This window comes from Camelina sativa, chromosome 10 (genome assembly GCF_000633955.1).
Source record: "Camelina sativa cultivar DH55 chromosome 10, Cs, whole genome shotgun sequence".
NCBI classification, from domain to species: domain Eukaryota; kingdom Viridiplantae; phylum Streptophyta; class Magnoliopsida; order Brassicales; family Brassicaceae; genus Camelina; species Camelina sativa.
The window spans coordinates 5,256,871-5,278,055 of NC_025694.1; the positions used below are offsets into that span (position 1 = coordinate 5,256,871).

The following is a 21,185-nucleotide window of genomic DNA, read 5'->3' on the forward strand; positions in this document are numbered from 1 at the left end:
TGACAACTAAGTACTGTGTGGAGTGAATGTCAGTGGTTATTGAACAACTCTTTGTTCGCTGCAGCTACTTTACCGGTCACACGAAGAATGAACAGGGAGGGCCACAGTTTATTGGAGGGAAGACAAAATTTGATCATGTGCTAGATGATCTTGTTGAAATCTTCACTGTTGCAGTAAGTGTTTCTTTAGAAGAAATTAGCATGGCTAATACAGTCGTCAGCTACTTATTCACATCTCTGGCCGTTGTTCTCAACTTGTCTGAGTATTGTAGGTTACAATCGTTGTAGTGGCAGTGCCTGAAGGGCTTCCGTTGGCTGTTACCTTGACGTAAGTCTATTGTCTCTTCTATATACATATTTTAATAATAGCAAGTTGGAAAAGATTTAGTTATAACGTGGTCAAACTTTATAGATGTGGATGGATCTGCTGTAAAATTTTTTGTCACTGATCTTTTTTACTTCTTACTGGCAGTCTTGCGTATTCCATGAGAAAAATGATGGCAGATAAAGCTTTGGTATGTATATTTTAAATTTTGGGTCTAAATAGTTTGCTTGAAAACAAATTCAAAATTTATTATGTGAATGTTGTTTGCAACTTAAAAACTAATTTTAACTTCAGGTGCGAAGGCTTTCTGCTTGTGAGACTATGGGGTCTGCAACAACAATTTGCAGTGATAAGACTGGAACTTTGACCTTAAACGAGGTGAATCTTAATGCTAACTTCCTTCTGTATTTTCTATTGCTAACACACTAAATTTACCACAGGCTTACCTAGTTGTGAGCTTTTGCTATTTTAAATTTTGTGCCGAACAAGCGAGTCCCCTAATACTTTCTCTTTTCTCAGATGACTGTTGTTGAGTGTTATGCTGGGTTCCAAAAGATGGATCCTCCGGACAGCAGCGCAAAATTGCCATCTGCTTTTACATCCATACTTGTTGAGGGAATTGCTCATAATACAACCGGCAGTGTCTTCCGATCTGAAGTAGGATTAAAATTCTTAGGAACTTTACTGATTTCCTGTTTGGTTTCTACTCAGCCGATATAATGTAATAATGTGTATGTGTTTGCTGATGACAGAGTGGTGAGATTCAGGTTTCTGGATCTCCGACAGAAAGAGCAATTCTTAATTGGGCGATAAAGGTTATTTTTTAGTTACATTTTCTGGTTCCAGTATTATAGCGGTGAGGAGGACTAATCTTTTTACTTTTTATAAGCTGTGCAGTTAGGCATGGATTTCGATGCTCTTAAGTCTGAGTCTTCTGCTGTACAATTTTATCCATTCAATTCAGAGAAGAAACGGGGAGGCGTAGCAGTGAAATCAGTAACGTTCTCCTTTTTTTTTTTTTTTCCATTTCTCAACAATGTTTTCGTAGATCTTTTGCTCTGTTTTTGGTTTCTCACTTATGGTTGTTTCCACTTGTTAATCAGCATCCTAACAAACTTCTAATTCAATTTCAGTCAGATTCGAGTGTCCATGTTCACTGGAAAGGTGCTGCCGAAATTGTTTTGGGTTCCTGCACACAATATATGGATGAAAATGAGAGTTTTGTAGATATGAGTGAAGATAAGGTCGGTAATTATGTTTATCTCTTATGATATAATTTGTCTTAAAGTTTAACTTACAACTGTGTCTTGAACTAAGACCGTTTTCTTACTGCAAGTCCAAGTCAGCTTTTACTCTTATATCTACGATTTTGAACCTTTGTATCCCAAATCAGTGCCAATTTTGTAATGCGAGTCTTTATGGAAAGTACATGTTGTTTCTTCTGAATAAAAAGTCTTGTTCTTTCAGATGGCTGGCTTAATAGATGCTATCAATGATATGGCTGCAAGGAGTCTGCGTTGTGTTGCAATTGCCTTCAGAAAATTTGAAGTGGACAAGATTCCAACTGATGACGAGCAACTTTCTAGATGGGTATTACCTGAGGATGATCTTGTACTGTTGGCTATCGTTGGTATTAAGGTAAGCATACCTTATTCCGAGTTCTCCTTTCCATTTAGATTAGTCTTGTGATCTGCCTTAATGTGGTTCTGTATACCAGATGGCCATTCATTGAAGTATTTTTATCTGCCAACACATTGTAGGATCCTTGTCGCCCAGGTGTCAAAAATTCAGTTTTACTATGTCAACAAGCTGGAGTCAAGGTCCGTAGAGATCTCATTTGCTTCTTTCCCTGATGGTTTCTCTTCATATATATTCTAGACTTCTCTGTTCATGGGTGTATAGGCTTCTAATTTCCATTATTGGCCTCAGGTTCGTATGGTGACTGGTGATAACATTCAAACTGCTAAAGCAATTGCATTGGAATGCGGTATATTAGCTTCAGACTCAGATGCTAGTGAGCCTAATCTGATTGAAGGAAAAGTATTTCGATCCTTTTCAGAAGAAGAAAGAGATAGGATTTGTGAAGAGATATCTGTAAGAGCCTTATGATTTAGGTTTAAGATTGAAGACAGTTATTTAATGGTACCTGACATTGTTGATGAACTTGAAGGTAATGGGTAGATCATCACCCAATGACAAACTTCTTCTTGTACAATCGCTGAAGAGAAGGGGGCACGTCGTGGCTGTCACTGGTGATGGAACCAATGATGCTCCTGCACTGCACGAGGTTCAATATTTTTTTATGTCGACCTCGTACATGTGACCTTTAAAAAACACTGTTGATATTGAGGATCACACTTTCTGTTTTGTCCCCTGAATTTCAGGCAGATATAGGTCTCGCTATGGGTATTCAAGGCACCGAAGTTGCAAAGGAAAAGTCAGACATTATTATCTTGGATGACAACTTTGAATCCGTTGTGAAGGTTGATATCCTTAGAAACCAAGGGATTCAGATTTGTTTATAAAATAAGCTTCATTTTATACGTCTCTGTTGCATAATACTTTAGGAACTTTTTCCTCAGAAATGTCAAATGTTCTCCTTTGGGGGTTTTTATGATCTTTTTAATTATTCTGAATAGGATTCCAATTAAGTAATCTGATTCCTATAGGTTGTTCGTTGGGGTCGATCTGTGTATGCTAATATTCAAAAGTTCATCCAGTTTCAGCTCACAGTGAATGTCGCAGCTCTTGTCATCAATGTTGTGGCTGCCATATCCGCGGGTGATGTTCCTCTAACTGCAGTACAGGTTTGATATTATAAATTTAATCCACTTCTTTATAATCCGCAAAAAATTATTCACTTGAAAACAAATAGTTCCATGTCGGTAAAGAGTCTTCTCCCCTATCTTTGTAGCTTCTCTGGGTCAATCTTATAATGGATACTCTTGGTGCTCTTGCTTTAGCCACTGAACCACCAACCGATCACTTAATGGATCGATCTCCTGTTGGCAGAAGGTACCTCTTCTTATTTGACTTGAGAAAGCATGTTAAGTCTTGCATGGTGATCATAGTTTCTCTTCAATTTGTACATAATTATATTTATCTTTTGCTCTCAGAGAACCTCTCATCACAAATATCATGTGGAGAAATTTGTTTATACAAGTAAGTTATCTTCTTCTTCTTCTTACTCTAGTTCTCTATATATCACAATGGTTAAGCCTTCTCTAAATGTTCTGCATATCTTTAGGCGATGTACCAAGTGACAGTCTTGTTAATCCTCAATTTCGAGGGAATAAGTATCCTTCATCTGAAGAGTCACAAAAACCCAGAGAAAGTGAAGAATACCGTTATCTTCAATGCGTTTGTCATCTGCCAGGTAAAAGATATTGAGTCCTCTGTATAATAATAAAAAAAAAGCTTGGGCACAGCAGAAAGCAAACTGATGTATCAATTTGTTAGATCTTCAACGAGTTCAACGCACGGAAGCCAGATGAAATAAACATTTTCCGTGGAGTTCTCAGGAATCACCTTTTTGTGGGCATCATCTGTATCACCATTGTGCTCCAGGTACTCAATTCTTCCTCTTCTGTTCCTCCAAGTAACTTCTTTTTTGTACATCTGAGACATAGACACACCCTTTTATTGCTTGTTGTTTACTGTTTAATAGGTAGTCATCGTCGAGTTCCTTGGAACATTTGCCTCAACGACTAAGCTTGATTGGGAGATGTGGCTCATCTCGATTGGAATCGGTTCCGTCAGGTTTGTTTTGTTAACTTGGTCATCAAAAAGTTTTTGATTAGGTGAAAACAAGAATTATTTTAGATGCTTTTTTCCCTTTTTCATTAACTTACTAGGTAGATTCTGTTTGATGTTATATAACCAGTTGGCCTTTGGCGGTAATCGGAAAATTGATACCGGTTCCAGAAACTCCAGTCAGCCAATACTTTAGAATAAACCGGTGGAGAAGGAACTCATCAGGTAGTTAAAGTAGTTACCTTTCCTTCGCTATAGCCTAAGCCATTAGACGCATCTAAAGCTTTCCTTCTGTTGATTTTCAGGTTAATAATTAGTTTCAAAAGAGAAAGCGGTTAAATACCAAAGGTGGCTAGGTGGTATCCAACTTGTGAATACTTTACTCTCTTTGTCTCTCAGTATTTTCGCAAACGGCTTCTTCGTTTTAAAACATCAAACAAATGAAATATATACCTATTTTTGTTCAGTTGTTAAGACTGTCATCTTAATCCTTAATTGCTCAGAGGCTTAACTACTCCAAACTAAGTGAATTATAACCTCTACGCAAGGAGGCTTCATTTTATGCTTGCTGTATATATACATATATGTTACAAGTAAAGTATCTACAGACTTAAAAGAGTTTCACAGTTTGAGATTCTGATGCAGTAAACAATGGAAGTGGTGCATTGGCTTCTCCACAAGAGCATATCTTCCTTTGTCATAGGCCTGAGATTCGAGACCCCTTTGAACACTCTCACACAACACAACATCTTCCATCTGATACACCAAACGTACACGTTCCATTAACTCAAGTCTCCTTAAACAGTCCATAAACTATTTCTCGGCATAATGAGAGTCCTTCATTCTCGTACCTGAACTTTATCGCTTTCTTCCAAACTTCTCTTGATAAAAGCTTCATCATCCTTAAAGCCAAAAGAAGATTTCAAACATTGCTATACAGGGCTGAGATATGTATATAGGTTTACGTTGTCGGTTGTTTTACCTTTAAAGAAGGATCAAGAAAATAGTCGAAGACGACTTTGCATCTCCTTGGTCCTAATGGTACCACTAGATTCGTGTCCATCCAAGGTCCATACCTTTAAAACATAATCCATGGGAGTGAGTAAAGTCATTGGAAGTTAAAACATAATCCACGAGAGTGAGTAAAGTCACTGAGCGATGAGCTGAGCAATTGAGTTGATGCATTTTACCTATTTATCATGAAATTTGGGTAGACAAAAGCATAAAGAGCTTGAGATCCAAGCCTATCAAAACCATCTTCGCCAGCCTTGGAACCACCTCCACATTCTTGGATACTAACCTTTTCGAATATCTGATTTCTTAAAACAGTAAGTCCATCACAAGCCAAACAAACTAGAGAACAGAATCATGCATTGGAAGTCCGAGTCTGAAAGTAGCTCGTATTCAGCAAAAGGAATATACCGTTGTAGAATAGGTTTCGAGATTGAGGCCTGACATCAAACCTTTATGTGCATATGGTACATGATACCCACCATCTAAGTAGTTATCACAGAAAACCTGAAAAAGGTTTTCAGTGATCCATCATCAGTTTTTGTAGTTCTGTTGTTTAAAAAGAGTACTGTATATAGTCAGAACAAGATTTCACCTTCCAATTACAATCCATGGTGTATTCCCGTCTGCATATGAAACTAAGCGGGGAATCAACTCCACCTTCGCTCAACTTTCCCACAGAAGTCCCGAGCCATTCTGATGCCACTAATGCATCATGACTCTCATCTTCTCCTTTCCTCGATCTGGCTTGAGTTACCTTGAGGAGAACAAAAGGTCCCCAGACAGCCACTCTTAGAGGTTTAAGTCCCATTTCCTGTTTCCTCAAACAGTCAAGTACTGTAAGAAAACTCAAAACTCTCCCGTCCTTTAAAAAAAAAAGTGAAAGACCACAATGCTTATTATATCTAAACAACATGCCATACATTTAAAGCAAAGTTCTCTATCCCATTCATTCTAGTAGCTTTGACAAGCGACCCACTCAAGCTATACGTCCATCCCTGCCACAAAGAATGACATAATATGACTAAAAAAACAAATTCATTAACTGCATAATCATCATATAGAGTTACGGCTTCAAGCCCATAGAGAAGCTTACATGATAAGGGCAGACAAAACAAGACTTTTTCCCATTTCCAGAAGCCAAAATAGAAGCATGGTGAGAACATACATTATGGAAAGCATGAATCTTTCCATTATCATCTCTACACACAACATATTCTACACCCCCAAGCCTGCACCAAGTCATACATATTGAACAAGACTGACATAGAACAATCTGATCTGTACATGGTTTTACTTACCTCCCGGTAAAGAAGTCACGACTCTCTTTAATCTGATCAGAGTATCCTGACATATGCAATGGCAAAGTAAGAAACTTTTACAGAAACATTTAACTAAACTAACTAAGTGAAGTGTGAATTTTTTTTTACTAACCTACGGCTTGCCATCCTCCATAGAAGACCCGATCGAGCTCGAAACTGTAGAATTGAGGATCAGTGTACCACGAGCTCGGCGGAGTAGATGCTCTCTCCAACGGAATCTTCGGGTCGAACTCCTTCACGAGCTTATTGATATCTGAAACGGCGAAGACTCTGCTCGGATTGAGAAATCTTCTCCGACTAAATTGAGAGACTGAAACGCCAAATCCACCATGAGAACTGAAATTTCCTTTGGTGGATTTTAGCGTCGGTGTTAGATATTCCGTCAAATTCGCCGTTGACCTGATCATCATCATCGTTGTCATCTCCGGCGGTTCTTTTTAATTCCGATGGTCGTCTAAACTAACCGGAGCTTTACTTCAGAGTTATTTTTACAAGTGGCATAAGTATTTTTGATTAATTCTGTTTTCACCCCCACAAATTTCGATTTGTTAATTTTCGGACTCTCATTATGAAACAAATAAAAGATTTAGAGCAAAGTTTATTTCAAATATTCATTTAATTTCTATCAATTTTTTTGGCCCAAAAAAAAAAATAAAATAAAATAAAATTGAGTATCGACAATTTTTTTTTTAAAAATTGCAATTATCATCTATTTAATTGGATGACTAATTTTTTACCTATAGTTTATACTTTTATCATCTACTAATAATATTTTGCCCATAATCTTTTATATTTTCCTAATGGTTTTGCTTATTTATTTCTTGTTTGCTTATTAAAAAAAAAAAAAATACTACTTATGAGTGATTTGCGGGTAGCTGAACATATTAATGATCAGGTGTTAAGAAAAAACTCGGCAACGCATGACTCTCTCTCCTTAATCAGCTAATCACCTTTTTTTTTTTTTACTTAATTACAAATCATTAACTTTCCGAAAAATATTCATTTCCTTGAAATTTCCCACTAGAGTTTTATCATCCATACATCTCTTTAAGCCTCTTTTGTCTACATATATGTGTTGCCATCATAATCAGAAAAAGAATCACTCATTTCACCATTTGTCATCTTCTTCCTCCATAATATACTCATATAAACCTACAAAACACATTTATAAACCATCATGATATGCGAAGATGNAGAGTACTGTATATAGTCAGAACAAGATTTCACCTTCCAATTACAATCCATGGTGTATTCCCGTCTGCATATGAAACTAAGCGGGGAATCAACTCCACCTTCGCTCAACTTTCCCACAGAAGTCCCGAGCCATTCTGATGCCACTAATGCATCATGACTCTCATCTTCTCCTTTCCTCGATCTGGCTTGAGTTACCTTGAGGAGAACAAAAGGTCCCCAGACAGCCACTCTTAGAGGTTTAAGTCCCATTTCCTGTTTCCTCAAACAGTCAAGTACTGTAAGAAAACTCAAAACTCTCCCGTCCTTTAAAAAAAAAAGTGAAAGACCACAATGCTTATTATATCTAAACAACATGCCATACATTTAAAGCAAAGTTCTCTATCCCATTCATTCTAGTAGCTTTGACAAGCGACCCACTCAAGCTATACGTCCATCCCTGCCACAAAGAATGACATAATATGACTAAAAAAACAAATTCATTAACTGCATAATCATCATATAGAGTTACGGCTTCAAGCCCATAGAGAAGCTTACATGATAAGGGCAGACAAAACAAGACTTTTTCCCATTTCCAGAAGCCAAAATAGAAGCATGGTGAGAACATACATTATGGAAAGCATGAATCTTTCCATTATCGTCTCTACACACAACATATTCTACGCCCCCAAGCCTGCACCAAGTCATACATATTGAACAAGACTGACATAGAACAATCTGATCTGTACATGGTTTTACTTACCTCCCGGTAAAGAAGTCACGACTCTCTTTAATCTGATCAGAGTATCCTGACATATGCAATGGCAAAGTAAGAAACTTTTACAGAAACATTTAACTAAACTAACTAAGTGAAGTGTGAATTTTTTTTTACTAACCTACGGCTTGCCATCCTCCATAGAAGACCCGATCGAGCTCGAAACTGTAGAATTGAGGATCAGTGTACCACGAGCTCGGCGGAGTAGATGCTCTCTCCAACGGAATCTTCGGGTCGAACTCCTTCACGAGCTTATTGATATCTGAAACGGCGAAGACTCTGCTCGGATTGAGAAATCTTCTCCGACTAAATTGAGAGACTGAAACGCCAAATCCACCATGAGAACTGAAATTTCCTTTGGTGGATTTTAGCGTCGGTGTTAGATATTCCGTCAAATTCGCCGTTGACCTGATCATCATCATCGTTGTCATCTCCGGCGGTTCTTTTTAATTCCGATGGTCGTCTAAACTAACCGGAGCTTTACTTCAGAGTTATTTTTACAAGTGGCATAAGTATTTTTGATTAATTCTGTTTTCACCCCCACAAATTTCGATTTGTTAATTTTCGGACTCTCATTATGAAACAAATAAAAGATTTAGAGCAAAGTTTATTTCAAATATTCATTTAATTTCTATCAATTTTTTTGGCCCAAAAAAAAAAATAAAATAAAATAAAATTGAGTATCGACAATTTTTTTTTTAAAAATTGCAATTATCATCTATTTAATTGGATGACTAATTTTTTACCTATAGTTTATACTTTTATCATCTACTAATAATATTTTGCCCATAATCTTTTATATTTTCCTAATGGTTTTGCTTATTTATTTCTTGTTTGCTTATTAAAAAAAAAAAAAATACTACTTATGAGTGATTTGCGGGTAGCTGAACATATTAATGATCAGGTGTTAAGAAAAAACTCGGCAACGCATGACTCTCTCTCCTTAATCAGCTAATCACCTTTTTTTTTTTTTACTTAATTACAAATCATTAACTTTCCGAAAAATATTCATTTCCTTGAAATTTCCCACTAGAGTTTTATCATCCATACATCTCTTTAAGCCTCTTTTGTCTACATATATGTGTTGCCATCATAATCAGAAAAAGAATCACTCATTTCACCATTTGTCATCTTCTTCCTCCATAATATACTCATATAAACCTACAAAACACATTTATAAACCATCATGATATGCGAAGATGCATATCAGTATCAGCAATTGCATGGACAAAAGGATCACATGATGACAATGATGATGATGGACTTGAGGACATCACCACCATCATCACCCATTTCACCATCCTCTTCACCAAAGTCACCATCATACAATGAAGACGAGGAAGAGAGACTACAGGTTGTGAATTTGAGTGGCATGGCATTACAGTCTCTCCCAAATCCTTCCCTCAATTTGGCAAATATTTGCAAGCTTGATCTCTCCAACAATCATATCAAGGTTAATATCTATTACATACTACACTCATTGACTTCACATGTGTGTCTACATATACAGATAAACTATATGTTTCTAATGTTCTGTTTTGGGGTTTGTGTCTTTACATGATAACAGAAAATACCAGAATCTCTAACAGCGAGATTACTCAACTTGATAGCATTAGATATTCACTCAAACCAGATCAAAGCTCTTCCAAACTCCATTGGTTGTCTCTCTAAGCTCAAGATCCTTAATGTCTCCGGCAACTTTCTTGTTTCCCTCCCCAAAACTATTCAAAATTGCAGGTTCACACATCAAACATTGACTAAAAACTCAAAATCTGAACCAAACCATCATATATGATGATGATCATGACTGATTCCTCTGTTTTCTTTCCCAGGTCACTCGAAGAGCTAAACGCCAACTTCAACGAGCTGGTTAGATTACCAGACAACATAGGGTTAGAACTAACCAATCTGAGGAAGCTATGTGTCAACTCAAACAAGCTCATTATCCTGCCAAACTCCATCACCTACCTAACATCCCTGCGTGTCCTCGATGCTCGTCTTAATTGCCTTATGATCCTCCCTGAGGACCTCGAGAACCTCATCAACCTCGAGATCCTCAATGTAAGTCAGAACTTCCAGTATCTTTCTGCTCTTCCATCTTCTATCGGTCTTCTCCTGAACCTCCTCGAGCTGGATATCAGCTACAACAGGATAACAGTGTTGCCTGAGTCCATTGGATGCATGAGGCGGCTGAGGAAGCTGAGTGCAGAGGGAAACCCGCTCGTGTCCCCACCCATTGAGGTCGTGGAGCAGAGCTTGCAGGCGGTGAGAGAGTATCTGAGCCAGAAGATGAATGGTAAACTGGTGAACATGGCAGCAAAGAAGAAGACATGGGGTTTCCGTAAATTGGTCAAGTATGGAACATTCAATGGCAGATCAAGGGCTTGGACCAGGGAAGAGAGAGAAGGGCTCATCATGCCCGAGTACCGTCCCATTGATATCCTAGCTTCGACCAAGTTTCCTGTAATGTGCTCACCTCGACGTCTCTTTTCCCCAAGAACCTATTTCAGCAGATGAGTATAATGCAGACAGTAACCACAATTTTGCAGATCTTTCAACCATTTGTACTTTTAAATTCATCACTAAATGTATAAGAATATGTAAATACGCCGCATTCAGATTTCATAACTTCTTATTGTAAATCATGTAAACAACAATTTTGACCCCAAAAAATTAATATTATTAACAAGTCTCTCCTTCCATATCTATTTCTCATGCCTTCATCGTATACTTTGAGACTTGAGTGAAAGTTCAAAATCTATGCTGGTAAGAGATACAATACAACACCAGTTTCAGTTTCAGGACAATTCATTCCCAGAAACTTTTTGACAGATACGTGTAGGTAAGGCTTCCACGATCACCAACTCTCGTTAAAAAGAATCATGCATCAAAGTTTACACCACCAAAAATTGAGCTTTTTGACACAAGAAATAGAGTTTAAGGAAGCTGCACCTTTGCAGGCCTCGACAAGTCCTTATTCAACACCTGAAGCAACAAACCCAACTTAAAAAAATCTCTACTTTACTGGCTGCGTTGAATAAGATTGAGAAATCAAACCAATGCAGCTTCAGATTACTAACATTCATGTCTGAAATTCTCATTATCAAACAAGAAACACATAAACTTATAGAAATCACACCCAAAAAAAAAGTCACATTTTTTTTCCAGTGATCAGTCTTAAACTAAAGATCCAATTACATAACAAAAAAGGTGAAAGCAATCTAAACCCTCTAACGGAGATAGCCAGGGATCTTAATGCGAATGAAGAGCATACCCATAACATAAGCAATCACAATAGATGAGATCCCAGCGGTAGCATAAGATGATTTAACACTCTTAGCTCGATTCTTATCCAATGCCAGATCCATCATTATGATCCCAATCCCACCGAGCACGAACATGAACCCCGAGGATAGACCTTCTATGATGTATTGCCCATTGACACGACCCGGCATGAATACGACGGGTCGTACTGAACCGGTGATGGGATCCTGGGTTGAACCGATACCTGGTGGCTCGACAATCACGTCGTAGATGAATCCAGAGATGACGAGGAAGTATGTGAGGAGGATGAGTGAGAATACAGTCATCGGCGATGGGAGTGTGAAGGAAGGGAGCTTGAGACGAAGACGTGGCGGACGGAGGAAGGAGAATGGGATGATACGGAGAATGTGAAAGATCGGATCGATTGAGGATTCATCAGATGTGGCGGATCCGGCGCCGGAGCCGGTAGCTAGGTTTTGTGAATCGGATCTCGGAGCCATTTGAATCGGATCCTTCAGAATTGGCTCTTCACTCTCCTTTTTGTTTTGAAGAAGCAGTTTGAGAGTTTGTTAGTTTGTTTGGAAACTTGGATATTGTTATCCGTCGGATGGATATTAATATTTGTTTTACCGTCTCGTTAAAGTAAGATAGCACGTTCTGCCGTTTTTAGGAAAACGAAGTTAATATTAAACGACACGTAGTTTTTAAGGCTTTTCTCTTTCTCGTTGTTGCTCTTGTCATAGTCTGGGACTTGGATTCGATTGAGTTGTGTGTTCTTCTCTATAACAAGGTTTTGGTTTAGTGTAGAAGCTACAACGGAGATGAGCAAGAGACCACCGCCTGATCCGGTGGCGGTGCTTAGAGGGCACCGTCACTCGGTTATGGACGTTTCGTTCCATCCATCAAAATCTCTGCTTTTCACTGGGTATATTAGTCTTCTCCCACTTGAGCTCAATTCTCGAGTCATGTGTTTTTTTTTTTGATGATTTGGTGCAAAATTGAAACTTTCTTTCTCCAGTTCAGCTGATGGAGAGTTGAGGATTTGGGATACACTTCAGCATCGTGCAGTTTCTTCTGCTTGGTTTGTGATTTTGATTTTCAAATTCATTGCTTTGTCATAATGAACTATCCTCCTTGTTATAGATACCTCAGTGTTCTGTTTCTGACTTGTAGGGCACATAGTAGAGCACATGGGGTTTTAGCTGTAGCAGCTAGTCCCTGGTTAGGAGAGAACAAGATTATCAGGTAAATGGAAGCAATAATGCTTTTTTATACTCGATGATCTATTTCCGGAAAACCTGAAACTAGTTACTGTTATGGTTATAGCCAAGGCAGAGATGGAACTGTTAAGTGTTGGGATATTGAAGATGGTGGTCTATCAAGGTGGATATGATTCTCTCCCTTTTTCTACTGTTTAGGCACTGTGTTGCTATTGAACTATAACCAATGATTCTCGTCAAATGCTTTGCAGAGACCCATTACTTATACTCAATACAAGCGCCTATCATTTTTGCAACTTCTCTCTTGTTAAAAAGCCTAAGACTTCTCTTATTAAAGATGCTGGAGGTCAGTCAGAAGATTCTAACGAGCCGGATGCTGGAGACACACGTGATGTTCAATCTACAGATGAAAGTGAAAGTTCTGTTGATGACTCTGGTTTGCTTCAGGGTATGTTTTACTTAGGTTGGCTGGAAATTCTTTGTTCCTGATAATGGTTTCGGCCTGAACTGATGCCATACAGTTTGTCAATGTGAAAATGTACAATCGTTGGTCTCCATTAATTTGAACACCTTCAGATTTACCATGAATTTGACAATATCAGGTCGAGATCATGCCGAAGGTACCACTTATGTAGCAGTAGCAGGGGAGCAACCTACTGAGGTAACTAGAAAAGCATAAAATTAGTTGTTTTGGACAACCTTCAGATTCTTTCTTCTCGCTTTTTTTGGTTTTTTGGTTTTTTGATTCTTTGGTTTCCTGTTTCCATTCTTCTGATTTGGTTCATCCATAAAGGTAGAGGTATGGGATCTCAATACCGGAGACAAGATCATACAACTTCCTCAAGCCAGCCCTGACAATTCCCCTAATGATGCTACCAAAGGAAGAGGTACAAGCTCATCTTGTTCTTTCTATGAGATCTTTCATAATTACATTTCTTGTTAAAATTGATGTTTTTTCATCAATAATATAATGAAAACTAGCATGCATTGATCAGTTCACCTTTGAACTTTGCTTAAAAGGCTCTTATTAAGGGGGATGGTAAATTGGTCATCTGCAGGAATGTGTATGGCTGTTCAATTATTTTGCCCTCCTGAATCACAGGGTTTCTTACAAGTCTTAGCTGGGTATGCTCTCTTTCCAAAGCTGTTTTAAATTTAAATTAATCTAGAAAGGCAATACCCTAGATTTTTATACTTTGTTCTTATTATGGGTGGTGTATACCAAACTTATGCAGTTATGAGGATGGTTCCACGCTGCTTTGGGATATACGCAATGCTAAGATTCCCCTAACAAGTGTGAAGTTTCATTCAGAGCCAGGTCTTATTCCCATCCTCTATATTCGATTTTTTTTTTAAAAAAAAATTGTTGTTCCTGCTTTTTTTCACTTTATTTATTGTCTTCTTTATGCAGTTTTAAGTCTTAGTGTTGCATCATCATGTGATGGAGGTATCTCAGCAGGGGCAGATGACAAAATTGTGATGTATAATCTCAACCATTCAACTGTAAGTTTGACATCTGCCAGAGAGGATGCACTTGTGTGATCTCACTATAAAGCTATAGTCTGATACCCATTCTATGAATGTTGTTGTTATATGTGTTAAGGGTTCTTGTACAATGAGAAAAGAGATTACTTTGGAAAGGCCTGGTGTATCGGGCACCTCAATCCGACCCGATGGGAAAATTGCAGCCACGGCTGGTTGGGACCACAGGTTAGCATTAATTTCTCAGCGTTGAATCAGTTGTTATTATCAAGATTTGGCCTCCAAAACGCTTTCCATCCATCTTTCAACTAGTTTTAACTATAATGGAGTGAGGACTAAAAGCTCTTATTCTGTTTGTTACATATATTTGGAAACAGAGTAAGGGTCTATAACTACCGCAAAGGAAATGCTCTAGCTATACTAAAGTACCACCGAGCAACGGTATGTGAATATTTCTCAGTCTCAGACTTTGTATATTAGTATTATTACTCTGAACTCTCATATCAACAACAGTCTGAATATTAGTATTTGATGCTTTCATGTGTTTGTTTGCAGTGCAACGCGGTATCCTACTCTCCTGACTGTGAGCTGATGGCGTCTGCATCTGATGATGCAACTGTTGCTCTCTGGAAACTCTATCCTCCCCAAAAATCTCTTTGATTTCTGTCTGTGGGTTTGGTTTCTCGACCTGAATCTCTTGAAAATTTGTAAATTCATCATGTCATCGTCATCAAAATAGAGAACAAATATAGATAACAATTAAGAGAGTATATTCTGATTTGTTTTGGTCCACTTTTGGTTATTCTGATTTGTTACAAAACTCGCACGTTCTGCCGTTTTGTTTGTATGAGACAAGGAAAAATCAAACAACGCGTAGTCTTGGCATCTAGATAATAAATAGATCCGGCAGTGAACCGTACGTTGAGTAGATTTCACGACAGAAAAAAAATCAATTAAATTGCACCAAACTGATCCCGTCACCGTCGCAACAAGAGAGACTCATCAACATCTGAAGAAAGACCTAAAAGCAAACACAAACAGTAACGATTTCGTTTTTTGTTTTTTTTTCTCGAGCTCTGGATCTTCTGCAATTTCACGCAATAGAATCTGCTCTTCTTCTAGATCGTTTCGATCCCATTGATCTTTGATCCGGGGAGCGAGCTGTGTAAAATGGCGTACGTCGACCATGCGTTCTCGATAACGGACGAGGACATTATGATAGAGAGTTCATACACCGTCAATAACCGACCGCCGGTTAAGGAGATCGCACTCGCGGTGGCTCTACTCGTGTTCGGAACCCTAGGAATTGTCTCCGGCTTCTTTATGGCGTATAATCGAGTTGGCGGTGATCGAGGCCACGGTACGATTTCTCTTTGTCCATTTAATTCCCCCATTTGCAATCCATTTTGTTTTCGTGCTTCTCTTGGTTCCTTAAAGCTTATCTGATCCAGTGTAGGTGTGTAGAAATGGAAAATTCGTGAGATTCTGGAGGACTTGTTAATTTTTAAGTTTGAGAGAGATTCAGAAAGCAAAAATTTGATTGTTTAGGAAATGTTTTGATTTGAAAAAAGAAGTTACATAAGAATTTTTAGGTGATTAAGCTGATAAAATAGATTGTTGCAAGTGCTCTTGTGAGCTACTATGGTGTCTAATTTCGTTTCACTTTGGCCTTTTTTTTATTCTCTGTGTGTTCTGAAGATTTGGATGAATACACACAACACTTTATAGAATCTTTCCAAAGGCATTTGGTTTGATTTCATTCTTAGAATTAGCACTGTTTAGTAAACTTCCGGGGAGAACTCGTTTATAACAGACATATATTCACTGAAGTCCATAATTTCTTAGATCGCATAAATACTCTGATTGATTTTTGCCAATAGAAAGAAACCTCTGTGTGTAACATAGACATGAGTTTTGCTTTAAAACTTGTTAGTTTACTCTTCTTTCACTGGGTTGTAACTCTTTTGATGAAGTTCGCACATCCCCAACGCAATGTGAAAGCAAAGTATCTGCACCATACTTAAAAACTTGATTTCGTTTGATTTGCCATTTTATTAGTATTGCCAGAACTAGTTCGTTTCGTTCTCATCATTGCATCAGTGGCCTATCATCATTCTTAGTTTTTAAATATGTGATTTGGGCATTGAGCTAAAGTAATGACAAATCCATTCTCTCTCTGTTTGTTTCTTTTTTTTTTTGATGGTGGAAACAGGGATTTTCTTCATCGTCTTGGGGTGTCTTCTATTCATCCCGGGGTTTTACTATACGCGGATCGCGTATTACGCTTACAAAGGATACAAAGGTTTCTCCTTCTCAAACATACCGCCTGTTTAGTGTCCCCTTTTGGATCTCTCTCTCCTACTCAATGTATAGAGATGTTTTTTATTGCTTGTAAGCAAATGATTGACTTGTTTTCTCTCTTGTGTAGTTTTTATAGGAGTTGAGTTGAGGTTGAGTCCCTTCTAGCTTTCTCGCTCCTCTTGTTAAAATAAAATTTGAGTCTGTGACAGTTTTAGTCAGATTTATTTACATACATATCTATATATAAATATATATATACACCCGTTTCATTTTTAAAGGTAAAATCAGATGTAACTGGTTCATTTTCCATCAACATTCATCTGGATGCAGTATTTTAGTATCATGGTAATTAGGTTCAATCCGAGATTCCGAGTCTTTATAATAAATCTGGCCAATTCACACATGCTATTTCACTGTTTTAGTCGTCCAAAATTCAGATATACTAGTAGAGTTACAATCTAAATCATGATAGTGTTCTTTCAAAAACGTGATTCTGGTGTAAAATTTATTCATAAACGTGATTCTGGTGTAAAAAAAATTATGATGTTCCACTTTATTGTTTTGTTTGGGGTCAAATGTAACCACTACCTTTGTCTGTCTGTGGTCAATCTTATGTTTTATCAGCTAAAAAAGCAAACGTGATAAAATATAAAGAATCAAAGAATCAATTGCGGCTATATACGGAAAGGGATCCCCAGATATTTTTGGGCCCAAAAGATCTATACGCCACATTATATAGATAGACCTAAAAGTTTAAACCGAATCGCCCGGTTTAAAACATTTCCGGTTTAATTTGTTTATAATATAATCCCAAATTAATCTGAACTTTGTATGTGTCTCTCTCTCTCTCTCGTGTGTCTCTCTACTCAAAATCCTCAGCCGCATCTCACTTCTCATTTCTCTCTTTCTATCTCTTCAAAAAAATAAAAAAATGGCTTCCTCTTGTCTCTTCCACGCCTCTGTATCTTCCCTAAACCCTAAACAAGACCCCATCCGCCGCCACCACCACCATCGCTCACCCTCCTTCCTCCGTTACCGCCCCGTTGTCGTCTCCTGTACCGCCGATGGAAACAACAACAAATCCCCGATCGAGACAGTCGTCATTAAGCCTCACCGTACCGAAGATAACATTCGAGACGAGGCTCGTCGTAACCGTTCCACCGCCGTGAATCCGTTTTCAGCTAAATACGTTCCTTTCAATGCGGCTCCTGGATCCACCGAGTCTTACTCCCTCGACGAGATCGTGTACCGTAGCCGCTCCGGTGGTTTGCTTGATGTCGAGCACGATATGGAGGCTTTGAAGCGATTCGATGGAGCGTACTGGCGAGATCTCTTCGATTCGCGTGTTGGCAAAAGCACTTGGCCGTATGGATCGGGTGTATGGTCGAAGAAAGAGTGGGTTCTTCCTGAGATCGACGACGACGACATCGTTTCGGCCTTTGAAGGAAACTCGAATCTGTTCTGGGCTGAGAGGTTTGGTAAACAGTTTCTAGGGATGAACGATCTGTGGGTGAAACACTGTGGGATTAGTCATACAGGAAGTTTCAAGGATCTTGGAATGACTGTTTTGGTTAGTCAAGTTAATCGCCTGAGAAAGATGAAGCGACCTGTGGTTGGTGTTGGATGTGCTTCCACCGGAGATACCTCAGCTGCTCTCTCTGCTTACTGTGCTTCCGCTGGAATCCCTTCGATTGTGTTCTTACCAGCGAACAAGATCTCTATGGCTCAGCTGGTGCAGCCTATAGCTAATGGTGCGTTTGTTTTGAGTATTGACACTGATTTTGATGGGTGTATGAAGCTCATTAGAGAGATAACTGCGGAATTGCCGATTTATTTGGCCAATTCGTTGAATAGTTTGAGGTTAGAAGGTCAGAAAACTGCAGCTATTGAGATTCTGCAGCAGTTTGATTGGCAAGTTCCTGATTGGGTCATTGTTCCTGGAGGTAATCTAGGAAACATTTACGCCTTTTACAAAGGATTCAAGATGTGTCAAGAACTGGGACTTGTTGATAGGATCCCGAGGATGGTCTGCGCACAAGCAGCTAATGCTAATCCTCTTTACTTGCACTACAAGTCTGGCTGGAAGGATTTCAAGCCCATGACTGCAAGTACCACCTTTGCCTCTGCGATTCAGATCGGTGACCCTGTCTCCATCGATAGGGCTGTGTACGCTCTCAAGAAGTGCAACGGTATTGTAGAAGAAGCCACGGAGGAGGAGCTGATGGATGCAATGGCTCAAGCGGATTCGACCGGAATGTTTATCTGTCCACATACAGGTGTAGCTCTTACTGCTCTGTTCAAGCTGAGGAACCAAGGAGTGATTGCACCGACTGATAGAACCGTGGTTGTGAGTACTGCTCATGGGTTGAAGTTTACACAGTCTAAGATTGATTATCACTCCAATGCCATCCCTGACATGGCTTGCAGATTCTCCAATCCTCCTGTTGAAGTGAAAGCAGATTTCGGAGCTGTTATGGATGTTCTCAAGAGTTACTTAGGGAGTAATACACTTACGTCATAAGAGAGAGACCTTAATCTTTAGCTGTTTTGTCTTTTCTGGAAACTTTTAGCCGTTTGTTTGTGTACTCTTCAAACTCTCCAGTCTCCTCATCTTTCTGTTATCTTTTAATATGTTTATCAGTTTTCCAATAAGTAAGTTCTGAGGCAAAGTTTGAATTTTTTTCTATGTAAAGGAGTTATAAATCTAATGTTTCCGATCAAAATCTTATACCAACAAAAACCTGTTGCAATTACATTGATACAACTAGTGTTTACATAAAAACTGCGGAAACTAGATGCGTCTTGGAGAATGCATAAAAGAAAAAATAGGATTGTTCATGAGTAATCATAGAGTGATACACTCTTGTCGTCAGAGACACTAGCGAGTCTACCAGCCCGGACACCAGTTCCACCCGGAGGTCTAAACGCCACAGACCAAACCTGGTCATTGTGATTGCTCATTGTCTGGATTGCAGCTCTCATCTTAAGATCCCATAGCCTCACAGTTCTATCGCTCGAGCCAGTTGCTATGGCTCCACCGTCTGGGCTAGCATCAACACTGAGCACCCAGCTTGTGTGCCCTGACATGGATCCTAACAGCGTTTTCCCTTCTGCATCGTGCATGTTCACATGCCCATCATCTGATCCGGAGAAGAGAACTCTTGGGTCTACAGGGGAGAACACAAGGGACCTTACAGGCATATTATGACCTTCTAGCTCGTGAAGAAGCTTTGAACGGTCAACATCAAATACACATATCGTGCCATCCATTGAACCACAAGCAAGCCGTTTCCCGTTAGGAGACCAAGCCACCGAGAGAACGAATTTCTTGCTGCTGGATTTATCAGAAGGTTTTGGTGCTTCTGGGCGTGGGATTGATAGAGTTGAGATTAATCTCCAGCTTGCAGTGTCCCAAAGCTTGACCGAGGCACTACTTCCACCAGCAACAGCAAGGATTGTACCCTAGGAACATGTAAAATACTATGTTAGCACTTAGCAGAAGAGCATCATTCTGAAGAGTGATGATTAAATCATGGAAGACCAGCTTAAAAGCAAATTAAAACTCCACTGCAAACTAATCCTGAAGCTGTATATTAAGTAATATAACTCAATAAGTTACAGTACTCTGATTGAAAAGGACTTGCCACCAACCAGCAAAGGTAAATAGCCAGAGTTATTGAAAGAGATCATTGCATTAATCATCACCAGTTTTGATTAAATTATACAATCATACCAAATCAAGAATTTTCAACAAAGCACTAATACACAATTCTTATGCTACCATGGTCATAAGATTATGAAAAATCAGAAGATGATCTAGATCTGTTTTCGACTACAGTAGATGACCCTATCTGATTCTTAGTAATTCAACTAGTTTCCAAGCATTGTTATATAGACCAGGAGAAACATAACTAGCAGCTAAGAAGTAAAAATTTACAATTAAGGAATCGAATTCTTGAACCACAAAACAAACAACCCAAATCCTTCAAAACCCTAAAATTTGGAGGCAATATCATCGAGTTCTAGGGATTTATATAAGAAAGTCAATTACCTTAGGCTCAAACTGCATTCCCCAAACCTCAGAAGGAGGAGCTTCCAAAACAGCAATAGTAGCATTAGTATCAACATCGAAGACGCGGACAAAGCTATCGAGCGAAGAAGACGCTGCAATAATCCCAGAAGGATGCGCCGCCACAGCTGCTACTCCCAACGAGTGTCCAGTATTAGTCCGCACAAGATCCAGCTCGTCCGGTCTCCATAACTTCACCGTCTCGTCTAGAGATCCAGTCAGAAGCAACGCCAGTCGATCTTCCGTCGCCGGAACCCAAGTCGCCGCCCAGACGGAATCTTCGTGAGCGTTCTCGATCGATTTGAGACCTGCGAGCTTCATCCTCTTTTTAGGTTTTTTTTTGTTCTTCTTCTTTTTACTGTGTTCCCTCAAGATGAAGCGAAAAGACCCGAATTTGAGACAGAGACTTTGATTCTCGTTTTCTAGTTAGAAAATAGAAAGTTGCGTCGTTTTTAGTAGTTTAAAACAATAGAATGCTTAAAACATCGTGCCGT

General features: G+C 38.9%; 9 protein-coding genes across 10 annotated transcripts in view; 5 read left to right on the forward strand and 4 right to left on the reverse strand.

Moving 5' to 3' along the window:
* LOC104717209 (calcium-transporting ATPase 10, plasma membrane-type) overlaps positions 1-4,546 on the forward strand; it is a 12,890-nt gene extending 8,344 nt beyond the window's left edge. The window contains exons 17-35 of the mRNA XM_019231150.1: positions 472-514; positions 619-702; positions 844-981; positions 1,077-1,139; positions 1,222-1,320; positions 1,458-1,568; positions 1,792-1,962; positions 2,085-2,144; positions 2,254-2,418; positions 2,495-2,611; positions 2,709-2,807; positions 2,994-3,131; positions 3,239-3,339; positions 3,441-3,486; positions 3,572-3,700; positions 3,784-3,891; positions 3,992-4,083; positions 4,208-4,302; positions 4,383-4,546. Of these exons, the coding sequence (XP_019086695.1) occupies positions 472-514; positions 619-702; positions 844-981; positions 1,077-1,139; positions 1,222-1,320; positions 1,458-1,568; positions 1,792-1,962; positions 2,085-2,144; positions 2,254-2,418; positions 2,495-2,611; positions 2,709-2,807; positions 2,994-3,131; positions 3,239-3,339; positions 3,441-3,486; positions 3,572-3,700; positions 3,784-3,891; positions 3,992-4,083; positions 4,208-4,302; positions 4,383-4,387 (1,864 nt within the window). The 3' untranslated portion in view covers positions 4,388-4,546. The remainder of the gene's footprint in view (positions 1-471; positions 515-618; positions 703-843; positions 982-1,076; positions 1,140-1,221; positions 1,321-1,457; positions 1,569-1,791; positions 1,963-2,084; positions 2,145-2,253; positions 2,419-2,494; positions 2,612-2,708; positions 2,808-2,993; positions 3,132-3,238; positions 3,340-3,440; positions 3,487-3,571; positions 3,701-3,783; positions 3,892-3,991; positions 4,084-4,207; positions 4,303-4,382) is intronic.
* Positions 4,604-6,951, reverse strand: LOC104717208 (choline monooxygenase, chloroplastic-like). The gene is made up of 10 exons (XM_010434748.2): positions 6,523-6,951; positions 6,390-6,435; positions 6,185-6,320; positions 6,012-6,086; positions 5,684-5,902; positions 5,500-5,595; positions 5,268-5,389; positions 5,060-5,153; positions 4,929-4,979; positions 4,604-4,833 (listed from the first exon to the last, which is right to left on the reverse strand). The coding sequence occupies exons 1-10, from the start codon at positions 6,830-6,832 to the stop codon at positions 4,699-4,701; spliced, it is 1,284 nt and encodes a 427-aa protein (XP_010433050.1). The 5' UTR covers positions 6,833-6,951; the 3' UTR covers positions 4,604-4,698.
* Positions 7,563-8,910, reverse strand: LOC104720068 (choline monooxygenase, chloroplastic-like). The gene is made up of 5 exons (XM_010438038.2): positions 8,477-8,910; positions 8,344-8,389; positions 8,139-8,274; positions 7,966-8,040; positions 7,563-7,856 (listed from the first exon to the last, which is right to left on the reverse strand). The coding sequence occupies exons 1-5, from the start codon at positions 8,784-8,786 to the stop codon at positions 7,563-7,565; spliced, it is 861 nt and encodes a 286-aa protein (XP_010436340.1). The 5' UTR covers positions 8,787-8,910.
* LOC104717211 (plant intracellular Ras-group-related LRR protein 7) lies at positions 9,542-10,969 on the forward strand. Its single transcript, XM_010434751.2, has 3 exons — positions 9,542-9,808; positions 9,923-10,092; positions 10,188-10,969. The coding sequence occupies exons 1-3, from the start codon at positions 9,542-9,544 to the stop codon at positions 10,870-10,872; spliced, it is 1,122 nt and encodes a 373-aa protein (XP_010433053.1). The 3' UTR covers positions 10,873-10,969.
* On the reverse strand, positions 11,405-12,163 carry LOC104717210 (putative oligosaccharyltransferase complex subunit CG9662). The gene has a single exon (XM_010434750.2). It carries the CDS (start codon positions 12,117-12,119, stop codon positions 11,586-11,588), a length of 534 nt encoding a protein of 177 aa, XP_010433052.1. The 5' UTR covers positions 12,120-12,163; the 3' UTR covers positions 11,405-11,585.
* LOC104717212 (protein DECREASED SIZE EXCLUSION LIMIT 1) lies at positions 12,362-15,123 on the forward strand. 2 transcript variants are annotated; one of them, XM_010434752.1, is made up of 13 exons: positions 12,362-12,544; positions 12,638-12,700; positions 12,793-12,864; positions 12,946-13,002; positions 13,091-13,287; positions 13,442-13,500; positions 13,633-13,726; positions 13,898-13,964; positions 14,075-14,157; positions 14,251-14,342; positions 14,443-14,549; positions 14,699-14,762; positions 14,877-15,123. In XM_010434752.1, exons 1-13 carry the CDS (start codon positions 12,441-12,443, stop codon positions 14,979-14,981), a joined length of 1,164 nt encoding a protein of 387 aa, XP_010433054.1. In that variant the 5' UTR covers positions 12,362-12,440; the 3' UTR covers positions 14,982-15,123. The 2 variants fall into 2 exon arrangements, with proteins under 2 accessions (XP_010433054.1, XP_010433055.1); XM_010434753.2 differs by having other exon boundaries at positions 12,445-12,544; positions 12,643-12,700.
* Positions 15,239-16,882, forward strand: LOC104717214 (transmembrane protein 230-like). Its single transcript, XM_010434755.1, has 3 exons — positions 15,239-15,361; positions 15,444-15,681; positions 16,534-16,882. Exons 2-3 carry the CDS (start codon positions 15,492-15,494, stop codon positions 16,653-16,655), a joined length of 312 nt encoding a protein of 103 aa, XP_010433057.1. The 5' UTR covers positions 15,239-15,361; positions 15,444-15,491; the 3' UTR covers positions 16,656-16,882.
* On the forward strand, positions 17,451-19,345 carry LOC104717215 (threonine synthase 1, chloroplastic-like). The gene has a single exon (XM_010434756.2). It carries the CDS (start codon positions 17,554-17,556, stop codon positions 19,141-19,143), a length of 1,590 nt encoding a protein of 529 aa, XP_010433058.1. The 5' UTR covers positions 17,451-17,553; the 3' UTR covers positions 19,144-19,345.
* Positions 19,351-21,077, reverse strand: LOC104717216 (WD repeat-containing protein VIP3-like). The gene is made up of 2 exons (XM_010434758.2): positions 20,674-21,077; positions 19,351-20,084 (listed from the first exon to the last, which is right to left on the reverse strand). The coding sequence occupies exons 1-2, from the start codon at positions 21,010-21,012 to the stop codon at positions 19,458-19,460; spliced, it is 966 nt and encodes a 321-aa protein (XP_010433060.1). The 5' UTR covers positions 21,013-21,077; the 3' UTR covers positions 19,351-19,457.